Here is a 25,630-nt window from a genome sequence, read left to right on the forward strand (position 1 = left end):
GTGAAACAAATACGGCTCTCTTTCCTCGTGGTACTTTTAAAAGGAAACAAACTTTCCTCATGGTACTTTAAAAACTTCCTTCTAATTTCCTACTTTTAAAAGTTTGGTTGATAAACTCTTATGCCAAAGGATGTGAAAAGTTAAATTTCTTTTGATGCTATTAAACTGGGCATAAAAGAACAATTATTTACTTGTATGTCTTGAAATATAAATAACATAAAATCACAAACAGACATAATTAAACCAAATAAAGAATCACCTAGGGAGCATCCAAAACACTAACATACACATATCTTCATCCCAGGCACTACTATTGCCAAATAATCTGTAAACAGCTTTCAAATGACTATCTGATTTCTAACTGCCTACATTACTTTGCTAAAGAAAAGCACCATATTTTGCTCAAAAAGCCAAGACTACAAAGCAGAAAAATATAAGTCATCTTTTAAAATAATTTCCTCTGCAAAAAATTATTTCTCCTATGAGAAGTAGAAGCTTATGTTCTGAATTAAAGGATTTGTTTAAAGCAAATTTAAACATTTTAAACAGTTTAAAAAATGTTTTTAAAAATCTAAGCTATGAAAACAGAGGACCAATACATTGCACTGCTGCAATCTAACTGAATACACTTCAATTTAGTGTAGATTCCATTATAAATACTTTGAGTAATTACTTTTTTGGCATTAACAATTTGTGATATATTCATATTTATTTTTAAATATTTTTCACTTCCCACTACTTAACTGAATCCTATTTGTGTTAAGTTCTCAGGTACAACCTAATCCAATCATCTCCCAACAGTGATCATTTTACCTCCTCCTTTCTAATAACCTTTATAACGTCAGGAACTGCATTTGCTTACTACTATTATGAAATTACACAGCAGTGATAATAATGAGCACCTTTGGATCATTTTTGTATTTAGTATAAATACTTCTATTGTTTCTCTATTAATCTACAATTATTATGATTTTTTTAAAATAATTTAAAATTAGTATAGACAGAGAGCAGAACCCTGAGCAACCACCAGGTCTACTCTCCATAAGTGCAGCCTGTTGGCCCTGCACCCACCACCACCTGTTAGCACACATTCCAAAGGTTGGCTAAACCTACACAGATAGAAATGTCAATTCCATACAGGCCAAAGTGCATTAGCTTTATTCAGGGTGTTATGAGTTAAGGAAAAAAGGGCTTAACAGGCCACCAAAAAAACACATGATCAGAATTCTAGAGTATTATGCTACTACTCAACCTCAGATGTGTGAGGTCAGCAAGCCAAACTTACAGTTCACCACATCATGTGTACAGTACCTAAAATAGCTGAATTCTAAAACTGTGACAAGAATTGCCTCTTAACTTAGCTCAATGGTCTTGGATTTGCTACTGTTGTAGCCTCCATGTGTGCACTTACAAAACATTTACCCAATGTTCCACTAGACACTTGTTTTCTAGCTCTAACATCTTCATTTCTATTTGTGTTGAATTTTGTCTTTAGCCTAAATGCCATAAACTTCAACTAATCAAGTTACTCATCTTACTTTCTAAAGATTTTAGTTTCAATCTTGTTTAATGTAGTTTCACTTAAGTATACAAAAAAGCAGTAACAGCATAAATTAGTTAACCTGTTCAGAATTGGCATACATCACCTCACCTCACATTCCATGGCCAAAAACAAGTCACATGGCCAAACCTGATATCAACTGAATAAAAAAGTATAATTCCCTTATAAGCAAAGGCAAGAAACAATCCCATGATATACCTACGATATAATAAATTTTATTATTTTTAATAAAACTGATACTAAATCATCTTTGAATTTCTGAGAATAAACCCTACCCAATTATAATTTATTATTTACACTTTTAATAGGCTGCTGACATTTTATTTAGGAGTTTTACATAGAAAACAAGGTAAATTTAAAATACACATATAAAACAAACCAATACAAGTTATCAAGTCAATTTGAGGAAAAAGGCAAAATATAACACTGACATGTTAAGTTTTTTTTTCCATATTTTCCAAATATTAGAATAAATATTTACTATCTATGTTTTGCTTTTCTAAAGCCTAAATGTGTACATTCTAACTCATTCTTCTTTAAAAACCTGATTGGACCAGTTAGAATTCTAATCTCTAAATATGAAGTTTTAAAAACTTCAAGCAGAGGGTTGAATGTTGGATTAGAGCCATGTTTTATTTGTCCCACACTACAATTTTCTTATTTTTAAAAAAAATAATTTTATTATAAAATATTCACAGAAAGTTGCAGTAATGAGAGGTCCTTTGTACTCTTTCTCCACCTTCCCCCAATGATTACATCTTACATAACTACAGTACAGTATTAAAATAAAGAAACTCACATTAGTACAATGTATATACAGTAAGTCCCCACTTAATGATGTTATTGTCAACAGGTTCTTGGAAACTGCGACCTTAAGCAAAATGGCATATAATAAAACAAATTTTACCATAGGCCTGATTGATATAAGAATTAAGTTCACATGCCATATTTCTAGTCATAAAAAGAACACTAAACTTCTAAATAAAGACCCAAAACATTTCTAATATTAATCAGTGAAGTAAATGTGAGCTATACATACTTTTAAGAAAGATAAATAAAAACGCATAAAATAATTACTTTTCAACATGCTTATTCCTGTTCAATGTCACAGATGGCCAGAGCCTGTTCTGGCTGCTCACAGTGGGAACCCACTGGACATAAATGCTCACACACACCCACACTCACTCAGATTGGGATAATGTAAATACACCAATTCACCCCATCTTTGGGCTGTGGGAGGTAACAAGAGAAAGCCCAAGCAGACATTGAGAGAACATGCAAACCACACAGACAGTGGCCCTGGCCAGCAATTACTAGTATTGTTGTTGTTTCCTCATTAATGTTAGAATGAAACATTGAACAAAATTACATTATTCAAGGACCTGTCAAATATATATATATTTAAATATATTTTTTATTGATTTTCTACAGAAAGGAAGTAAGAGGGACAGAGAACTATCAATAGAAACATTGATGAGAGAGAAACATAAATCAGATGCCTCCTGCACACCCCCCTACTGAGGATGTGCCGCAATCAAGGTATATGCCCTTGACCGGAATCGAACCTGGGACCCTTCAGTTCGCAGGCCAATGCTCCATTCATTGAGCCAAACCAGTTAGGGCTAGTTCTATAATACATCATTTTATCACACATTTAGATTCCTATAACACCACAATCAAAGAAATATCCCATTATCACAAAGAGTTCTCTCAGTCTACTCCTTTAGAGTCATACCCACCTCCTCTGTCCAATATCCTTAAGCCTTGGCAACCATTAATTTCTCTATAATTTTGACATTTCAAGAATGTTATATAAATGGAATTATACAGTATGTAACCTTCTGAGATTGGCTGTTTTCACTCAACTTAAAGCTCTTGAGATCTACCCAAGTTGTGTATCAATAGACTTTCCTATTGATGAGTAGTAGCCAATGGTATAATGTGCCAGCCTGTTTAATTATTAACCTACTGTAAGACATTTTGGCTTTTCCCCCAAGTGTTTTGCTATTGCAATTAAAGTTGTTATGAGCAACCATGCATGGATTTTTTTGTGAGAAAATAAGTCTTTATTTCACTGGGATAAATGGCCAGGCATATAAATGCTGTCATATGGTAAGAGTATGTTTAGTTTAAGAAACTGCTAGACTATATTCCATAGTGGTTGTACCATTTTCACATTCCCAAAACCAATATGAGATCCAATTTCTCCACATCGTCACTAGCACTACTAAGTTGTCACTAGTTTTTATTTCAGCTGTTCTCATAAATATGTAAGTGATGATGCTCATCAAGGTCTTAATTTGCATTTCCCTGTTGTCCATTGACATTTAACATCTTTTTATGTGTTTATTTGCCACCAGTATATCCTATAATCCTACTCCAAACTCTAGAGGAGATAACTCTACAATACTATCTGCAAAGAAATGTCTGTATTTATAAAACAATTGGAAAAACCAGAAGCTTCATAAGCCCTTCCTCTTCCCAAATAATTCAGTCCAGAAGTAACTAGGTGGTGTGATCAAAGTCAGCATCATGCAAGAAGAGGCTAGAGATTAATTCCATACAGACTGAGTAGTCAGGTAAATATACTGATAATAATCAAAGTCTGGTTTCTGTATAAAAGAACTGCAAATAGAAAAACAAAACACTGCAAGTAAGTCCTGTGATATTCGACTAAAATCCAGACACACAGACATACAGACACACACACACAGAGACAAAGAGTGATTGAGAAATGTAAACATACAGTCCCTAAATCTAGCCAGTTCATTAGAGAACTGGCAAATTCCAGGGCTAGCGAAGGGAAATACAAGATGAACATCTTCTTGGGCCAGAAAGTCAGGAAATGCTCAAAGAATGATGTGTGTATCTTAAATGAATATAGAAGCCATCTTGAAGTGGTTCCCACTGACCAAATCATAGGAAACTGAACATCAAAATAAATGATAGTAACAGGTTATGACTCTTAAATAAAACTGAAATCCCTTAGTACAAAATAAATAAATAAATAAATATAAAATTTGATGAGAAAGCCTCAAAGTAACTGTCCACAAAAATTATTAATTACAAAGAGTAAATGATTTTATAATAGAAAGGACCTAGCTAACACCATCTTAATCAAAGGATCAAAGTTAATATCAACAGTAATGGGACACAAGGAAATTAAATGTCACCTGATAGGACAGATGAGAACACAGGATCACTTCCCTGATATTTCCTGTCAAAGGAGTCTAAGATTAGCCTACTTCATAAGGAAGCATCAGAGAAAACCAAAATGGAGATAACCTACAAAACAACTGTCCTGTATCTTCAAAAGTGTAAAGGTCAAGAAAGTCAAGGAAAGACTGAGGAATTGCAATATTCTAGTGTGAAGACCACGAAAAGACATGACAACTAATGTAAAGTGTGATTTTGTACTGGATCTTATGGCTATAAAACACACTTAAGGGGCAATTGGCTTAACTTCAATCGATGGTGGTAATGCCACAATATTAAATTAATTTTCTGGTTTTGTCAGTTGTATTAAGTTATCCAAGAGAATATGCTTGTTTGTAGGAAACATACACTGAAGAATTAGGTGTGATGGAACATCTATCCGCAACTCTCTCTCAGATGGTTCCAGAAAAATATTTATAGTGTCCTGCAACTTTGCTATAAATATGAAATTGTTTCAATTACAAAATTAAATATATTGCAGTCAGTGTGGCTCAGTGGTTGAGCATCAGCCCATGCACCAAAAGTTCGATTCCTGGTCAGGGCACATGCCTGGGCTGTGGGCTCAGTTCTCAATGGGCGGCACGCAGGAGGCAGCCAATTGATGACACTCGCATCATTGAGGTTTTTTTCTCTCCCTCTTCCTAGCTCTCTCTGAAATGAATAAAACATTTTTAAATTAAATATGAACACCTTTTCACATATTCACATAAAATAGGCTACTATAACAAAGGTAAACAACTTTTTAAAAAAGCAAAATTAGAAAAATATTTCCAGGCAAATTAAAAAAAAAAAAAAAAAAAAAAAGCTGGGGTAGCAATACTTATATCTGAAAAAAATAGACCTCAAAGTGAAGGCCTGTTTGTAACAACAGATACTACCGTGTTTCCCCCAAAATAAGACATCCTCCGAAAATAAGACCTAGTGCATGGAAAAATAAGACATCCCCTGAAAATAAGACCTAGTACATCTTTGGGAGAAAAAATTAATATAAGACACTGTCTTATTTTCAGGGAAACAAGGTAGTAAGGAAGATCATTTCATATCACTAAAGGGATCGATACAAGAGGCTATAACTTTGGTAAACATATATGCACCCATTACAAGAATATCTAAATATATAAAAAAAACTTCAGGAGGATATCAAGGAGAGATCAACAGCAATATGATCACAGTAGTGGACTGACATCACTGGATAAATCTTCTAGACCAAAAATCAACAAGGAAACAGTAATCCTAAATGACAGTCTAAAACAGATAGAACTAATTGATATCTTCCTCCCCAAAGCTACAGAATATACGTTCTTCTCAAGTGCACACTGGGCATTTTCAAAGATAGACCACATGTTAGGACACAAGATAAATCTACAAATTCAAGAAAACTGAAAAAACATCAAGCATCTTCTCAGTCCACAATGGCATGGAATTAAAAATCAGCTACAATAAAAACGTTCAAAAATAATCAAATACCTGGAGGCTAAATAGCATGCTATCCTATATAAAAGGGTAATACGCAAATCAACTGAATGGCAGAACGACCAATCGCTATGATGTGCACTGACCACCAGGGAGCAGACACTCAACACAGGAGCTGCCTCCTGGTGGTCAATGCACTCCCACATGGGTAGTGCCGCTCAACCACAAGCCAGCCTGATAGCTGGTGAGTGCAGCTGCCACTGCGATAGCCCTAAGGATATCCAACTGATGGCTTGAACCTGCTCCCTGAAGCCATCAGTCAGACATCCTCTGAGAACTGAGAGACAACCCCCCCCTCCCTACAGTGCACAAATGTCCTGCACTGGGCCTCTAGTTAAGCAATGATTGGGTTACCAAAAAGGTCAAAGAAGAAATAAAAAAAAAATACCCTGGAAATAAGTAAAAATGAAAACACTCCAAAATCTATGGGACATATGAAGCAGGGAAGTTCATAGCACTACAGGCCTACCTCAAAAAAAATAAGAAAAAGTGGCAGTAAGTTATCTAACAATACAAATAATAGAAAAGAACAACAAGAAACACCCAGAATAAGTAGAAAGAAGGAAGTAATAATAATCAGAGTTGAAATAAATAATAGACAAAAAAAATACAAAAGATCAATAAAACCAAGAGCTGGGTCTTCAAAAGGATAAACAAGACTGATGAACCTCTAGCCAAACTCACCAGGAAACGGGGAGAGAGAGAGAGAGAGACCCAAATAAACAAAATCAGAAACAAAAGAAGTGAAGTAACAACTGACCCCACAGAAATACAACGGATCATAAAAAAAGTCATGAAATACTTTATTCCAACAAATGGACAGCCTGGACAAAATGGACATATTCCTAGAAAAATACAACCTTCCAAAACTCAATCAGGAAGAATCAGAAAACCTGAATAGGCCAATAACTACTAATGAAATTGAAGCAATAATCAAAACACTCCCAGCCAACAAAGGCCCTGGTCCGACAGATACAATACAGCAGTTTTACCAAATATTCAAAGAAGAACTAACACCTATTCTTCTCAAACTATTTCAATAAATTCAAGAGGAAAGGACACTTCCAAACACTTTACTCTAATTCCAAAACCAGATAAAGACACTGCAGAGAAAGAGAACAAGCCAGCTTCCCTGATGAACATAGATGCTAAAATCCTCAACAAAATTTTAGCAAATCAGATCCAGCAATACATTAAAAAGATCACACATCATGACCAAGTGGGATTTATTCTGGGGATGCAAGGCTGGTACAATATTTGCAAATCAATTAAATGTTATACTGCACCTAAACAGATTGCTAGACTGTCAAAAATCACATGATCATATCAACTAATGCAGAAAAAGCGTTTGACAAAATCCAACACCTTTTTTTGGTAAAAACTCTCAGCAAAGTGGGAATAGAGGGATCATACCTCAAATTAATAAAGGCCATATATGACAAACATATAGCCAACATCATAGTCAATGAGCAAAAAGTAAAACCATTACCCCTAAGAACAGGAACAAGACATGGATGTCCGCTTTCCCCAGTTTTTTCAACATAGTAATTACTTGCAATCAGACAAGAAGAAACAACAACAGACATTCAAATTGGAAAGGAGGAACTAAAACTCTCATTATTCCCAGGAAAAATGATACTGCACATAGAAAACCCTAAAGACTTCATAAAAGCTACTAGATTTAATAAATGAATTCAGAAAAGTAGCAGGATACAAAAATAACACCCAAAAATTCATAGCATTTTTATACATACTAGTGAACTCTCAAAAAGAGAAACTAAAAAAAAATAATCCCATTTATTACTGCACCAAAAAAATTATAATAAGATACTTAGGAATAAACTTAGCCAAGGAGGTAAAAAAACAACAAAAAAAAAAACAACCTGTACTCCAAAAATTACAGAATGTTGAAAAAGAGATAGAGGAAGATATAAACAAGTGGAAGAATATACCATGTTCATGGATTGGTAGAATTAACATTAAAATGCCCATACTCCTGAAAGCAATCTATAAATTCAATGCAATCCCCATTAAAATACCAACGGCATATTTCACAAACATGGAACAAACATTCCAAAAATGTATATGGAACCAAAAAAGACCCCAAATAGCTGCAGCAATCTTGAGAAAGAAGAACAAAGTTGGAGGACTCACAATACCAAATATTAAGCTATACTACAAACCAGTGCTCTCAAAACAGCCTGGAACTGGCACAAGAACAGGCATATAAATCAATGAAACAGTACAGAGAACCCAGAAATCAACCCAAGTGACTATGCTCAATTAATATTTGACAAAAGAGAGAGCATACAATAGAATCAAGACAGTTTCTTCAGTAAATGGTATAGAGCAGTGGTCGGCAAACTGCAGATCAAGAGCCACATGCGGCTCTTCAGCCCCTTGAGTGTGGCTCTTCCACAAAACACCATAGCCTGGGCAAGTCTATTTTGAAGAAGTGGCATTAGAAGAAGTTTAAGTTTAAAAAATTTGGCTCTCAAAAGAAATTTCAATTGTACTGCTGATATTCTCTGTTGACGAGTTTGCCGACCACTGGTATAGAGAAAATTGGACAGATTACATGCAAAACTAGACTACCAACTTACACAAAACACAAGAACAAACTCAAAATAGATAAAAGACTTAAATGTAAGACATGAAACCATAAAATTCCTAGAGAAAACCATAGACAGCAAAATCTCAGGCATCTCTCACATCAGCAATGTTTACAGATATATCTCCTAGGACAATGGAAACTAAGGAGAAAATAAACAAATGAGTCTGTATTAAAGTAAAAAGCTTCTGTACTACAAAAGAAACCATCAACAAAATAACAAGAGAGCCCACTAACTACATGGGAGAACATTATTTGGCAATGATACATCTGTTAAGGGGTTAATCTCCAAAATATATAGGGAACTCCAACAAAAGGAAGACAATCCCATTACAAAATGGGTAAAAGACCTAAATAGACACTTCTCCAAAGTGGACATACAGATGGCCAAGAGACAATGCTCATCCCAGAGATGCAAATGAAAAAGACAATGAGCCAATCATCAACAAATCAACAAACGACAAGTGTTGGCGAGGATGTGAAGAAAAGGAAAGTTAGTATACTGTTGGTGGGAATGCAGACTGGTGCAGCCACTGTGGAAAACAGTATGGAGTTTGCTCAAAAATTAAAAAGGGAAGTACCATTTGACCCAGTGACCCCATTTCTAGGAATATAACATAAGAAACCCAAAATACCAATCAGAAAGAATATATGCACCCCTATGTTCATAGTAGTATAATTTCTAACTGCCTAACTCCCTTTTGATTATATAGTTTTGTCAACACAGTAAATTTGACAAAGAAATGTGAAAATCATTGTGTTTACATAAATGATCCTGGCCAAAAAATCCACTTGACCTTTCATTATGTTCACTATTTTCACCCAAAAATTTAAGTGTTTTATAAATTTCAATTTTGTTTCATTCTGGAGTTAAATCTGGCCACACAACAAATAACAAAGTCTTCTCCATGTGCACTTAATGTCATTAAGATTGTCATAGAACCACATGAGTTAGCACTTTAAGAATACTTAAAGTGTCATTTAGAGGTGTTTTTTTTTTTATTTTTTGTTAATCCTCACTGGAGGATATTTTTCCATTGATTTTGAGAGAGTAGAAGGGAGGGTGCAAAGCAGAGAGAAAGAAAGGAAGAGAAACATCAATGTGAGAGACACATCAATTGGTTGCCTCCCACACATGCTCCAACCAGGGCTGGGGATGAAGCCTGCAACCAAGGTACATGCCCTCAAACAAACGCTAACTGAGGGCCCTTCAAACCCAGGATCCTTTAGTCCATGGGAAGACATCCTATCCAGTCAGGACTAGAGTTTATTTTTAATAGTTATGGAATCAAGTGAGGGCTCAAGTTTATTTTTCACTAGAGGCCCAGTACACAAAATTCATACATACGTAGGGTCCCTAGTGGCTGCTGGTTACTGGCGAGGGCCTCCCTTTCCCTGGCCACCTGCAACCACCTCCCTCCCGTGTGGTGCAGGGCTGGCCAGGGGAGGGGCTATGGACAGTTGGCCAGCTGGCCCCACCCTAGTCAAACTCCCAGTCAAACTCCAGATTAAGGGGACAATTTGCATATTAGGCTTTTATAATATAGGATAGTTATGGAATTAAGTGATTTAGCACTTTAAGAATAAAGTACTATCTAGGGTTTATTTTTAATAGTTTTCATCTACCTATTATTGTTCTTTCAGCTCAATTCACCTAGTATAGAGCAGTGATTTTCAACTGATGTGCCACAAGAATTTTTAACACATATAATACCTGACTACTTAAATCAGGAGCACTGACCTCTTTTTCCTGAGTATGTCAAATTTAAAAAATGACAATAGCCAATATAACAATAGCTATCCAGTGTGAATGAATCAAAATTACACCTATTTTTGCCAGAATAGTAAAAAAATATATATATTTTTTGGTGTGCTGCAGAATTTTAGTAATTAGTTTGTGTGTCATGCAATGAAAAAGGTTAAAAATCGCTGGTTTGGAGTATTTTAGTGACAGAAAATAAGTAAGCCTATGTAAATTTAATCTTAATGCCTAGATATCTGGGTATTGGAAGGGATAAACTAGAACTAGAGTAGAGAACGAAAAGACAAGAAAGGCATTGCCCTTTGATATGCACCGTGTTTCCCCGAAAATAAGACATCCTCCGAAAATAAGACCTAGTGCATGGAAAGATAAGACATCCCCTGAAAATAAGATCTAGTGCAACTTTGGGAGAAAAAATTAATATAAGACACTGTCTTATTTTCGGGAAAACAGGGTATCAAATAAAAGGGGAATAATCATTTGGGGATTTAGAATTCAATATTTGCTGATACTGGCAAAGAGTGAATAATACAATTTAGCAATGACTGAATGTCTATTTCTTTCCACAAGCAATTAAATATTTTAAGTACCTGAAACCTAACATTGGCATACATCTGCCTTTTTCCCCCTTGGCGCCTCAAAAAACAGTGAAATATAAATTGTATATCCCTAAAAGCATTTATTTTTTTCATCTGATTGCAATACTTTAATCCCTTATTCTAGAGATGAGAGTTGAATGATATTAAACTAGTCAAGCAAGCCTTCATCAGACTAGGTAGCAGACCAGAACTGAATTCAATAAACATTTAGTGTGCCTAAACATATCCAAACATAGAAAAAGCACAGTAAAGCCCAGCATAAAAGATTAAAAATGGTATACTGTGTAGGGCATTTACATGAATGAAACTTGCAGGACTAAAAATTGCATTAGGTGAGTGAATGAATGAGTGGTGAGTGAATGGGAAGACATAGGATATGTCTATACACTACTGTAGACTTTGTAAACATTGAATACTTAGACTACACTGTATTTATTTAAAATAGTATAGCACTGCACTACTACATCACTAGGCAATAGAAATTTTTAGCCCCATTATAATCTTTTGGAACCGCTGTTCTATCACTGACACTTTGTTATGTGGTACATGACCATATTTAACACTAATGGTATTCAGTTTGGAAGAGATCACTACTAATCACCTTTCAATCTTACCTACTAATTCCTTTCAAATATCCTCCAATTAAATCCTAGTACAATACTCAGTTCTTTGAAAAGCCTCCAACTTCCTACCCTACTACATATACTGTTCTCTCATTTGAAATGCACATGTCAAAGAACATTTATAGATCCATAATCATATACCTAGGAGGGATCTTACTCCACTTGTCTTAATCTGCAAGCTGGAAACTTCTGTTGCTTACCTCACTACAAAACTGGCATTCTTTCCATTAGTGCTTCTCCACTACTAATATGCCCCAAAACAAACTTCACTGGTTATTAAAAACACAGATTTCCGATCCTCATCCACAAAAATCATACTCTAATAATTTGGGTTAGGGCTAGAACGCACTTTTTCTTTTTTTAATAAGCACATCATAATAAGAATGAAGTTAAAGGGGAAAAGAGCACATTAAGAATATATACTTAAAAAAAAAAATAGCCTATAGTACTAGCACATTATCTCAAATTTTCCATTTCTGCCCCCATATTGGAACCTCCAAAAAACAGCTACTCACTGCTACTTGTGCTGAATCCATAAATCTCAGTCCAAAATAGTCGCTTTCAATTAGGTCCAAGTGGTATGTAATCTGATCAAACAGCTCTTGACCTTTGGCTTTTTTCTGAAATGGGGAAAAAGTAAATGAATCAGTAAGTGGTTTGCAGGGAGTGTAGGGTGTGGGTGGAGGAGGGCAAAGGAAGGAAAATGGAAAATCCTATCTAATAAAGGAGTAATATGCAAACTGACCCTACCTCCACTACACCCACAAGCCACGCCAACCAGCCAATCAGGGGCAAGTATGAAAATTAACCCCAACCAAGATGGCTGCGGCCACACAGAGAGCAGGAGGCTTGGGTCTCCTTGGCAATGGAGGAAGCCAAGCTTTCCACCTGCCCTGGCCTGCCTTGGCCTCCACTTAAGTTTAGAAAGTTTCAATTATAGAAGATAAATAAATACCAACAAAAATGGCTGCGGCCACAGAACAAGCAGGAGGCTTGGCTCCACCCAAGGCTACGAAGTTTCAATTACAGAAGATAAATAATTCCTAGATCCCAGGGTCTCTGCTTGGGCGGCTAAGGGGCGTGGTCAGCTTGCAAACAACCACAGACCCCTCCCCATGCCCCAAGGGAACCCCCAACTTGATCCAGAACACCCTTCAGGGCAAACCAGCCAGCGCCCACCCATGCACCAGGCCTCTATCCTATCTAATCCTCCTATCTAATAAAAGAGTAATATGCAAATTTACTGTTAACTGTCACTCCAACACACAATATGGCTGCCCCCATATGGTCAAAGATGACTTACCCCATGGGGACACAAGATGACCACCACAAGATGGCCAGCAGGGAAGGGCATTTGGGAGGGAACAATTCTGCAAGGGAGGGCAGTTGTGGGTAATTAGGCCAGCAGGGGAGGGCAGTTGGGATGGACCAGGCCTGCAAGGGAGGGCAGTTAGGGGTGACCAGGCCGGCAGAGGAGGGAAGTAGGGGAGAGACCCAGGCCTGAAGGGGAGAGCAGATGGGGAGCACCAGATCTGCAGGGGAGGACAGTTAGGGGCAAACAGGCTGGCAGGGGAGCAGTTAGGCATCAATCAGGCTGGCAGGGAAGTGGTTAGGGTGTGATCAGGCTGACGGGTAGAAGTGGTTAGGGGTAATCAGGAAGGCAAGCAGTTGGGAGGCAGCAGTCCTGGATTGTGAGAGGGAAGCCCGACTGCCCATTTAGATCTGATCCCACTGGTGGAATTGGGCCTAAATGGGCAGTCGGCCATCTCTCAAGGGGTCCCAGATTGGAGACGGTGCAGGCTGGGCTGAGGGACACTCCTCCACCCCTCCCGTGCATGAATTTTGTGCACCGGTCCTCTAGTATCTGTAATAATGACCCCCCCAAAAAAAATGACTTGCAGTATCAACAATCCAAAATGAAGATGGTTTTAGTTATAAAGAACTCTTAAAAGAAAAAGAAAAAAAGAAACCATTAGTTGTAATACTGAAAGTACCATGTAGCAGATACTATAGTTTTCTAATAAATCATTTAAGGCCAAAAGAGAATTTGTGATCTCTATGTACTCTCCTGGAGAATGTTTCTTCCTATCAACCAACAAGTACTACTTTGTACCTAACTGTGTTAGGAGACACTCTTCTCTTGTCGATTTTTAGAGTCTCTGCTTTAAAAAAAAAAAAAAAAAAGAGAGAGAGAGAGAGAGAGCTTTATAATATAACTGGAAAGAGAAAACACACAAGAAAACTTAGAACACTTAAATATCCTCCAGTTAATCAACTATATTTGCCAATAAATTTTGAAGAGACAGTCACAGATACTAGAACTATCAGTGAAGCCAATTATGTGGAACCAACTATATTTGCCAATAAATTTTGGAGATGAGATAGTCACAGAGACTAGAATTACCAGTGAAGACTTGAAGATCAATCTGAAACTGGAGAAGAATAACAAGTAAGGTAAGAAATAAAAAACAAAAATGGAAGGTGGGAGGGAATACCGAAAATGAGAAAACTATAATTGATGCAGAAGACACCAAACTAGAGGAAGAGAGGCAAATATCAAAGAAATTTGTATAGAAAAAGCAATTTCAAAGTGTGATCCCTGAAGATTCCCCAGATTGTTTCGAAAGATCTACAAGGTCTAGGATTCTCCTCATGTACATCAATCAAAATGACATTTGCAACAGAGTGAATGCAAAAGCAGATAACAGACTCTAAGTATGTTTTATTAAATCAGATGTTTAAAGAAATTTATGAAAATGCATAAGATATTATTACTCTTCCCACTAAATTACTTTGCTGTTTAGTACAATATTTATTTTCCATTAAAATGTTACTTATGCCCTAGCCGGTTTGGCTCAGTAGATAGTCAGCCTGTCGACTGAAGGGTCCCAGGTTCAATTCTGCCAAGGGCACATACCTGGGTTGCGGGCTCGATCCCCAATAGGGGGTGTACAGGAGGCAGCCAATCAATGATTCTTATCATTTATGTTTCTATCTCTCTATCCCTCTCCCTTCTTCTCTAAAAACCAATAAAAATATATATTTTTTAAATGTGACTTAGGTTAACATACAAGGGGTACTTTATTGCTATTTTTAAACAATGATTTTAATTTTCAGTATTAATTTCTAATGATAACTATGGATAGATATAGCACCCTCATAAGCAAATGCTTTGTTAGTATGCTCAATTTTCAGATATTTTCATATCCATCTAATCCATGCCCCTCTCCCAATATGACTTCATATTATGATTTAGGATATATCTTATAAACATATATTGGATTCTTTTTGAGTCATCAATCTTTGCCTTTTAACTGACTTTATTATTTCAATTTGTCCATTTTTTTCTGAACTTCCTTTTACATTCTTTCTTATTAATAACTAAAACGTTATACCTTTTATCAAGCCAAGAACTTTACCATGCTCTCATGCCCCTGATCTCCTTTCTACCCAATCTTCATCATGTGTTATGGATATATTTCCTCTATTTCTTTTCTTTGACCTGGCTAATTTTTTAAACAATCTTTACACTGGTCATTCTTTACACATCTTACATGTGTACATTACACATCTAATAACATCTGTGCTTTTTCTCAGAAATGTTCCCCATGTTGGATTCTGTATGGCTGATCTCAATATCTTGAGAATATTTTAATATTCAATGCGTTGGAGAATAATTTAATCATGCTCTTTTACTTGAATGATGGTTGGTTGGATTCAGGGTTTGAAGTTATTTTCTTTTAATCATCTTTTCAATACTTAAAATATATTACTCTATCATCTTCTTATCTGTAATAATAAAATGGTAATATGCTAATTAGACCAGATGTCTTTTGTCCTTCCTGAGGAACCGGGGCCTGAGGGAAGCCAGAGGGAAGCCAGTCCGGGTCCTAGATGCCTATGGACAGCCGAAAGAAAGCCAGCCCAAGTCTCGGGTGCCTGCTGGCAGCTGGAGGAGGGAAGCCCGGGTCCTGAGTGCCAGAGGGAAGCTGGTGCTGGCAGCTGGAGGAAGAAGGCCTACTCTTGCACGAATTTTCATGCATCAGGCCTCTAGTCTATAATAATAAAAGCATAATATGCTAATTAGACCAAACAGCTGAACAACCTTCAGGACAAAGCCACGCAGCTGGGGATCAGGGCAGAGGCAGTTAGTGGCAATCAGGCAGGCAGGCAGAGTGGTTAGAGGTCATCAGGCAGAGGCAGTTAGGGGCAATCAGGCAGGAAGGCAGAGTGGTCAGGGACAATCAGGCATGCATGCAGAGTGGTTAGGGACAATCAGGCAGCCAGACAAGTGGTTAGGAGCCAGCAGTCCCGGGTAATGAGAGGGATGTCCTATTGCAAAGGGCCTAAACCAGTAGTTGGACATCCCCTGAGTAGTCCTGGATTGTGAGAAGGTACAAGCCAGGCTGAGGGACCAACCCACCCCCAACCCCCATGTATGAATTTTGTGCATCGAGCCTCTAGTAGTCTATATTGCTGTTTAAAAGGGTGATGTCAATTTGAATCTTGTTCCCTAATAATATTATTTTTTCTCTTGGGTAAGCTTTAGACTTTCTCTACCCTCTGATAGTTTTAAATTTCACTATAATGGTCTAGTTGGAGGTGTTTTCTTAACTCTACTTGGTATTCTATTTGGGCCTGAAATCTAAGATCTTTCATCTCTTTTTAATTCTGGAGAATAAATCTCTATTATTTCCTCAATTATTTCTCCTCTATTTTTGTCATTTTAAGTTTCCTACGTAAGTGTTAGCACTTCTAATTTGTGGGTGTTTTAATAGTCACTTAATTAATAATCTTATTGACTATGTATAGTTTTTTTAAACAAATACAAAACAGACAAAAGTTCAGAAAGCTTTAGTTATATGACAAAATAACAGGGATAAAAAAATGACAAGGCTAGAATTTTAATTTTGCTGTCTCCCAATCTCAAATTCCCTAAGGGTTACACAGTCCAGATTTTATTTGAAATGTCACTTCTCAAATCAATAAGCAGATACCCCAACCTTTTATCACAACCTCCTTTTCTAACATGTTCAGAAATTACTCTGAATGTCTAGATTCTCCAACCATATGGGAACTTCTGGTACTCCTGATCCCACTTAACAAGAATCAGCCCCAGCCCCAATTTTCCTACTTTAACATAAAACTTACCATTTTAAAACATACAATGTAGTGCCATTAAATATATGGCACTTTGTACCCAATCAGAAACTTTGTACCCATTAAACAATCACTTCTCATACCCCCTTTCTTTATCTCTGGCAACTTCTTTCATACTTTCCCCCACTGAATGGGGTTAGCATCTTTGCGGAAAACCATTTGACCATATATTTCAGAGTTTATTTCTAGACTCTCCATGTCGGTCTGTATGCCAGAACCACACTGCTTTGATTATTAAAGCTTTGTAGTAAGTTTTGAAATAAAGATGTGAGTCCAACTTTTTTCTTTTCAAGATTGTTTCGGCTATTTGGAGTCCCTTGAGATTCCACATATATTTTAGGATTTTCTTCCCTATGTTGTAAAAAATGTCCTTGGAATTTTAACAGGAATTACATTGAATCTATAGACAGCTTTGATTGGTATTGTCCTCTTAACAATCATACGTTTTCCAATTTATAAACATAGGATATCTTTCATTTATTTAGATATTCTTTCATATCTCTCAGCAATGCTCTGTAGTTTTCAGTGTACAGGCATACCTCAGAATTATGGTTTCAGACCACTGCAATAAAGCAAATATCATGAAGCAAATCAGATTGTTTGGTTTTCCATTGCATATAAATGTTTATACTATACTGTAGTCTAGGGGTGTCGAACTCAATCAGAGAATGGGCCAAAATCTAAAATCCAGCCTAAATTGCGGGCCGAATGGTTTACTGAACAGTCATAAACTGACAATGTCATAAACTGACAGCGGAGTGCAGTGATGACAGCGCGGTGCGGGCCACATTGCAAGGCCTGGCGGGCTGGATTTGGCCCGCGGGCCTTGTGTTTGACACATGTGCTGTAGTCTATTAAGTGTGTATGTCTAAAACAATGTATATTCCTTAAGTACACTTTATTACTAAAAAATGTTAACCATCATCTGAGCCTTCAGTAAGTTTTTTTTTTGTTTTTTTGTTTTTTTTGGTTTTTTTTTTGCTGGTGCAGAGTCTTAACCTCCATTTGTAAAAATACAGTTTCTGGAAAGTGCAATAAAGTGAAGCACAATAAAACAAGATATGATGCCGAGACCAGTTTGACTCAGTGAATAGAGCGTCAGCCTGCGGATGAAAGGTCCTGGGTTTGATTCCGGTCAAGGGCATGTACCTTGGTTGCAGGTACATCCCCAGTAGGGGGTGTGCAAGAGACAGCTGATCGATGTTTCTCCCTCATCGATGTTTCTGTCTATCCCTCTCCCTTCCTCTCTGTAAAAAAATCAATAAAAAATATATTTTAAAAAATAAAAATAAATAAAACAAGATATGATGACACTATACAAGTTTTTTGCCTTATTGGTTAAATTTATTCCTAAGTATTTTATTCTCCTTAATGCTATTATAAGTGGATTTTCTTAATTTCAGTTTTGATCTGTTCACTGCTAGTATATAGAAGTACAACTGATTTTCATTGATTTTGTATTCTGCCATGTTACTAGATTTATTAGCCTTAATCGGTTTTTTTATATGTGAAATTTTTAGGGTTTTCTACTTATAAGATCATGTCATCTCCAACAGAGATAATTTTACTTCTTTCCTTAGAATTTGAATGCCAATTATTTCTTTTTCTGTCTAATTTTCTCTGGCTAGAACTTCCAGTATTATGGTGAAGAGATATGGTGAAAGCCTACATCCTTGTCTTATTCCTTCTTTTAAAGGGAAGGGAACTTCTACCCTTATCTTCCATATTTATCTTTTAGGCTTCCAATTTTGTAGTTTCTTTCCTCCTCCAAGAGAAGTCCCTATATATGATTTTCAAACTCACTAAATTTGTCCTTTATCTTAATTCATATTAATTTTATGTCATTGACTGTGTTCCTTATACTTTTCACACCTAATTTTTCAAGTTGGTCCTTTTAATTATGTTTTCATTCTTGTTTCATACTTCCAATATTTTTCCTTATCTTTTAACAAACGTATTAGACTTTCTTCCTCCCCCCACCCCCATCTGCCTTTGCATATAGTAATATCAATAATACAGTTTGATGTATTTTGTTATTTGACTTTTGAAATGCTTGTTCTCGTTTATCTACTTATTTTGGCCATAATCAATGGGAATGAGTTACTTTCTGTGGATCACATGTAACAAAAGAAAGAGCTCAATCCAGCCCTGTATCAGCTTCATTTGGCTCTGAGAAATCAGTGGGAGTATAAGCAGGTCCTAGAGAGGAGATTCCCAAGAACCAAAAGAACAGTTTATCATTTCGCATTCACCGAACAACTCAGTCATTCACTCTCATTCTCAAAAGAAAAGTAACATTGAGAAGGATACATTTCTTTCATTATTTCTCTAATTTTTTTAAAAATAATTCTTTATCACTGAAAGAATTACATATGCCCCTTTCTATCCCAACTGACCCCTTCCAGCCCCGGCCCCAGCCTCCTGCCCCAGGCCTTCACACCCTATTGTCTGTGTCCATGGGTTATACATATATTTATTCAAGCTCTTTGATTTCATCCCACCCACCCACTCTCCCCTGCTTTCCTTCTGAGATTCCAAATCCTGTTCCATGTTTCCATGTCTCTGGATCCACTCCTTTCATGAGTTTTTCTTCATTAGATTCCACATATGAGTGTGATCATGTGATACTTGTCTTTCTCTGATATATTTCACTTAGCATGATACTCTCCAGGTCCTTCCATGCTTTCTCAAAGAGTAAGAGATTCCTTTTTTTTTTTCTTTACTGCTGCACAATATTCCATGGTATAAATCATGGCTTGTTTTTATCCACTCATCTACTGATGGGCATTTGGGCTGTTTCCAGATCTTAGCTATTGTAAATTGTGCTGCTATGAACATAGGCGTACATATATTCTTTCTGATTGGTGCTTCGGGTTTCCTAGGATATAATCCTAGACGTGTGATCACAGGGTCAAATGGCACTTCCATTTTTAATTTTTTGAGGGAACTGCTTTCCACAGTGGTTGCACCAGTCTGTATTCCTACCAGCAGTTTCCTAGGGTTTCCTTTTCTCCATATCCTTGCCAGCACATCATTTGTTGATTTGTTGATAGTAGCCATTCTGAGAGGTGTGAGATGGTACCTCACTGTCTTTTTGATTTATATCTCTCGGATGGTAAGTGACTTTGAGCATTTTTTAATATGTCTGTTGGCCATTTGTATGTCCACTTTGGAGAAGTGTCTATTTAGGTCCTTTGCCCATTTTGTAATGGGACTGTCTCCCTTTTGCTAAGTCCCCTTAGAGGATGTATCATTGCCAAATACATTCTCCCATGTAGTGGACTCTCTTATTATTTTGTTGATGGTTTCTTTTGCAGTGCAGAGGCATTTTATTTTAATGTAGTCCAATTTGTTTATTTTCTCCTTAGTTTCCATTGTCCTAGGAGATATATCTGTCAATATTTTGCTATGAAAGGTGTCTTGAGATTTTACTGCCTATGCTTTCTTCTAGGATTTTTATGGTTTCACAACTTACATTTAAGTCTTTTATCTATTTTGAGTTTGTTCTTGTGTATGGTGTAAGTTGGTAGTCTAGTTTCATTATTTTGCATGTATCTATCCAATTTTCCCTATACCATTAATTGAAGATACTGTCTTGACTCCATTGTATGCTCTTGTGTCCTTTGTCAAATATCAATTGAGCGTAATGGCTTTGGTTGGTTTCTGTGTTCTCTATTCTGTTCAGTTTCTTGTGCCGGTACTAGGCTGTTTTAATTATGGTGGCTTTGTAGTATAACTTGAAATCTGGTATTGTGATTCCTCCAACTTAGTTTTTCTTTCTCAAAATTGCTGCAGCTATTCAGGGTCTTTTTTTATTCCATATAACTTTTTGGAGTATTTGTTCTAGCTCTATGGAATATGCCATTGGCATTTTTTAAAAATATATTTTTATTGATTTTGTACAGAGAGGAAGGGAGAGAGAGAGCTAGAAACATCGATGAGAGTCATCGATCAGCTGCCTCCTGCACACCCCCCACTGGGGATATGCCCGCAACCATGCCCTTGACCGGAATCGAACCCGGGACCCTTCAGTCCCAAGCCAACGCTCTATCCATTGAGCCAAACCGGTCTCGGCGCCATTGGCATTTTAATAGGGATTGCACTGAATCTGTTGATTACCTTGGGTAGTATGGACATTTTAATGATGTTGATTCTACAATCCATGAACATGGTATATTCTTCCATTTGTCTATATCTTCTTCTATATCTTTTTTTCAAAGTCCTCCAGTTTTCCCATTCCTTTCATTATAATTCACCACTGCCTCAGAGTTTGGTGAAAGAGGGTTAGGGAATTTGAGTAAGGAAAGTATAGGGGTGAGAAATTTTATAGGTAGCGTTATCATGATTTATCTTTGAGAGTACTTGCACCCCCTGTATGAGTCACTTTATCCCATCACTCAGTCAGGGGCAAATACAATTATCAAGACAACAACGGTAGGTAAGAATCAAGACCTGATCAGATGGCATTCTTCCCGCCCCCAAGCAGGTCTCCTTCTACAGCCCCACTAACCTACCACCACCACCATGAACATGCCTCTCATACTGGTGGGAGATACATACACACACACACATACACACACACACACACACACACACACACACCAGTACCAATACTCCCTTGCTGGGGCTTTCTAATTACTCTTTTTATTTATTAAGAGTTTATGATCTTTCCTTCAAGGATTAATTTTGGGGGAGAAAGCCAGCAGCTGGCTTATTACAAGAAGCAGCAAGTTCAGTGGCTAAAGCAAAGTGAACAAGAGAAAAATAGCCAACAATGTGACAGAAAACAGCAAGAGACCATAAAATATTAAACCCTTATAGGCAATAAGACAAATTAATTCAATATTTAAACATATTTGTCCTATTAATATGATGAAAAAGAGAACTACGGATTTAGGAAGGGAAGAGACAGACTGTCGTTACCAGAAATGACAAAGAAAACTTATGATTTTAAGTCATACTTATAATAACCAAGTCACAAAGCACTCAAATAACAAATTATGCACAACTTTGCAAATGGCAGCACAACTTTGCAAATGGCAATGACCCTAAAGCAGTGGTAGGCAAACTCATTAGTCAACAGAGAGAATATCAACAGTACAACGATTGAAATTTCTTTTGAAAGCCAAATTTTTTAAACTTAAACTTTTTCTAACACCACTTCTTCAAAATACTCGCCCAGGCTGTGGTATTTTGTGGAAGAGCCACACTCAAGGGGCCAAAGAGCCATATGTGGCTTGTGAGCCGCAGTTTGCCGACCACTGCCCTAAAGGAACACAATATATTTCTAAATTAAGCAGGAAACCACAGAAATCATCTGAACTATTCATCAATTGGTATCAAACTTAAATACTTCCATGACCTTAAATCTCAGGTACAGTTCTAGAATCAACTTCAAATTATACCAACATTCTTTTTTATTTTTTATTTTATTTTATTGATTTTTTACAGAGAGGAAGTGAGAGGGATAGAGAGCTAGAAACGTCAATGAGAGAGAAACATCGACCAGCTGCTTCTTGCACACCCCCTACCAGGGATGTGCCCGCAACCAATGTACATGGCCCTTGACCGGAATCGAACCTGGGACCTTTCAGTCCACAGACCGATGCTCTACCACTGAGCCAAACCTGTTTCGGCTCTACCAACATTCTTTTTTAAAATATATATATTTTATTGATTTCTAAGAGGAAAGGAGAGGGAGAGAGAAAAACATCAATGATGAGAGAGAATTATTGATAGCTGCCTCCGAAACCCAGGCATGTGCCCTGACCAGGAATTGAACCGTGACCTACTGGTCAACGCTCAACCACTGAGCCACACTGGCCAGGCTCTATTAGCATTCTTTATTTGCTTTAAAGACTAAAAGGAAACACAACTAAAAAATATATATACTCTCATCCTTATTCTGCCAAAGTATCATTTGCCAGCCTCTTGAAACATGATAGTGTGTTCTGAAGAAACAAAAAATCGACTTCTGCCATCTAGCTAGCCACTCTCAGAATAAAACATTTCTCAAGGGTGCCCTAGCCAGTTTGGCTCAGTGGAAAGAGCAGTAGCCTGCAGGCCAAAGGGTCCCGGGTTCGATTCCAGTCCAGGGCATGTACCTTGGTTGCAGGCTCCTCTCCAGCCCAGGCCCTGGTTAGGGCTAGTGCAGGAGGCAACCAATCAATGTGTTTATCTGACATTACTGTTTCTCTCTGTCTTTCCCTCTCTCTTCCACTCTCCCTAAAAAAAAAACTAAAAAAAAACAACCACAATCAATGGGGAAAAAAATATCCTCCGGTGAGAATTAAAAAAAGAAGAAAAAAAAAACTTCTCAAGAGTGTGTATTGACCCCTTAATAGAGGCTAATTGAAGGCAAAAAGGCAAATCAATAGTGAACACAAGGCATTTGCAGATTCCTAATGTTAATAATACTCAATCTGACCTGGCTGGTGTGGTTCATTTGGTTGAGCATGCTCCAACAGATCTCTGATTGATTCTGTGTCAGGGCACATGCCACCTGGACTTAATCCCCAGCAAGAGGCAGCTAATCAATGTTTCTCTTTCACATTAAAGAGAATGTGAAATGGCTGCCCAGCCGCCCAGCTACCCAGGGCCACCCAAGGCTCAGGTAACCACGGCCAACCAAGGCTTGCACTGACAGCAGCGGCAGCAGCAGAGGTATGATAGGGACATCTCCTTCCCTGATTGCTGGGTCACCTCCTGCCCCTGAGGACTCCCGGACTGTGAGAGGGGCAGGCTGGGCTGAGGGACACCCCCTCCAGTGCATGAATTTTCATGCACCAGGTCTCTAGTTTAAGGTGTAATAATAATACATGGTCTATATAATTTACAGACTTAAACATCTTTATCAACAAAGTTGGTATATAAAATTATTATCTATCAGTTAATCAAATATTTCCTATTAATTTAAAATTTAGGAGATCCAGAGTTTTAAAAGACAGGCTATTTACAAAGCAGTACTAAACTCGTAAATCAAAGGAGTTACTGTAGCATTTCCAAAATTTTAAAATCAGATAGAAATTTCTATCTGATGTTTTTATCATTCACTGAAAGGCGTTGAAACTGTATTAGTTCTTTAAAAAGAAGAAGGAAGCAGAAGGTATAGAAGCCCCTAACCCATTTTGAGACAATAGGAGAACAGAAAGAAGAAAATGACCATTACTACTTCTACATATTAATTTGAAGTCCATAGACTTAAATTAACCTATTTTAATCACATATAATCCCTTACATATTGGCTGGTCAATCATCTTAATTCCATTCTGGCTTACAACAATCATTAGTGACCCTAATCCTAATGGGAATAAGTGCTTCCTTCAATTTCCAAAATCAATTCTAAATCTTTCAGAATCATACTAGACTGTCTGAGAAGCTATATCAGAAAAAGGGAAGATTTTTCTTCTCAGAAATTAATATTCCTCTGACCTATTTTTCCCTTCAGTGAAGCAGTTAAGCTGGCAGGCCAATGCCCATTTTATATCCATTCAAGCATCTAGAGTTAGTTTACTAACTCGAATTTCACCTGCAGAGCTGAAAAGATAATTGTTCTAGTTCCACAAAGAGTCAAATCTAAAACTCTTGGCTTTCTCATTGCAATTGCTGTATGAGAGACCAGCCTGCAATTCTGGCCTTGGTAAAGCACCACATACACCCCCGTGAGCATACCCAGCACAGGAAACCACTCTATACCAATCACTACTCATTTGTCCCACTGCTTTAAAACCCAATGCTGTTTCTCCTCCACAATACACTGCCATTTTAAAAGTTCCTACAGATTCTACTTTCCTAGTACCAGCCTCACCATTAATAACCATAAGACTTCACACTTCAAACGTTAGGTAATAAGAAACTTCTTTCCTGTCTCCTACATAGCAATATCAAGCTTTTCACCACATACCTAATGACATTTTAACAGAATAGACACAAAAATCTTAAGATGTTTATCAATAAGAAATAAATATGAAAACTATCCTCATAAAGTATCACATATTGCAATTTCTGACAAACCTTCAAGGAACCCTTACAGAAAGAAAATTTAAATGTGTTAAAGTCTTCTAAAATAAAAAACGCTAAAAATGCTCAGTCTAATGGAAAAGTTATTATTTATAACAATGACTTTAAAACACTTTAACCCAAGAAGCCAGAAAGGATATATGCACCTCTATGTTCATAGCAGCACAATTTACCATAGCTAAGATTTGGAAATAGCCTAAGTGCCCATCAGCTGATGAGTGGATTAAAAAACTGCAGTACATCTACACAATTGAATACTATGCCGCTATAAAAAAGAAGTAACATTTGCCATTTGCATCAGCATGGATGGAACTGGAAAGCAATATGGCTAAGCAAAATACGTCAGTTGGAGAAAGATAAATATCACATGACCTCACTCATATGTGGGATATAATGATCAACATAATTTGATGAACAAGAATAGATCCAGAGACAAATGGTGGGGGGTGAAGGGGAGGCGGTTAGAGAACAACCAAAGTACTTGCATATTAGCATAACCAAAGGACACAGTCACTGGGGCAGTGGGGGCTGGCCCGGGGTGGGAATGGCTGGGGGAGAGGGGTGTTAATTGGGGGAAAAGAAGACATATGTAAAACTTTAGACAAT

At 37.1% G+C, this 25,630-nt stretch overlaps 1 protein-coding gene across 6 annotated transcripts in view; it reads right to left on the reverse strand.

The window, feature by feature from the left end:
- The window catches only part of EPB41L5 (erythrocyte membrane protein band 4.1 like 5), a 161,644-nt gene that overhangs the window by 125,945 nt on the left and 10,069 nt on the right, over positions 1-25,630 (reverse strand). For 5 of the 6 annotated variants that reach the window (XR_014795732.1, XM_084892221.1, XM_084892219.1 and 2 more), the window contains exon 3: positions 12,361-12,465. The exons of the other annotated variant lie outside the window; for it this stretch is intronic. Coding sequence is in view for 4 of the 5 variants with exons in the window: in XM_084892221.1 (XP_084748347.1) it covers positions 12,361-12,465 (105 nt within the window). In the remaining variant the exon portion in view is untranslated. The remainder of the gene's footprint in view (positions 1-12,360; positions 12,466-25,630) is intronic. 6 annotated transcript variants of the gene reach the window in all.

The sequence above is a fragment of the Pipistrellus hanaki genome, assembly GCF_964339955.1.
Source record: "Pipistrellus hanaki genome assembly, chromosome: 8".
Lineage (NCBI taxonomy): Eukaryota > Metazoa > Chordata > Mammalia > Chiroptera > Vespertilionidae > Pipistrellus > Pipistrellus hanaki.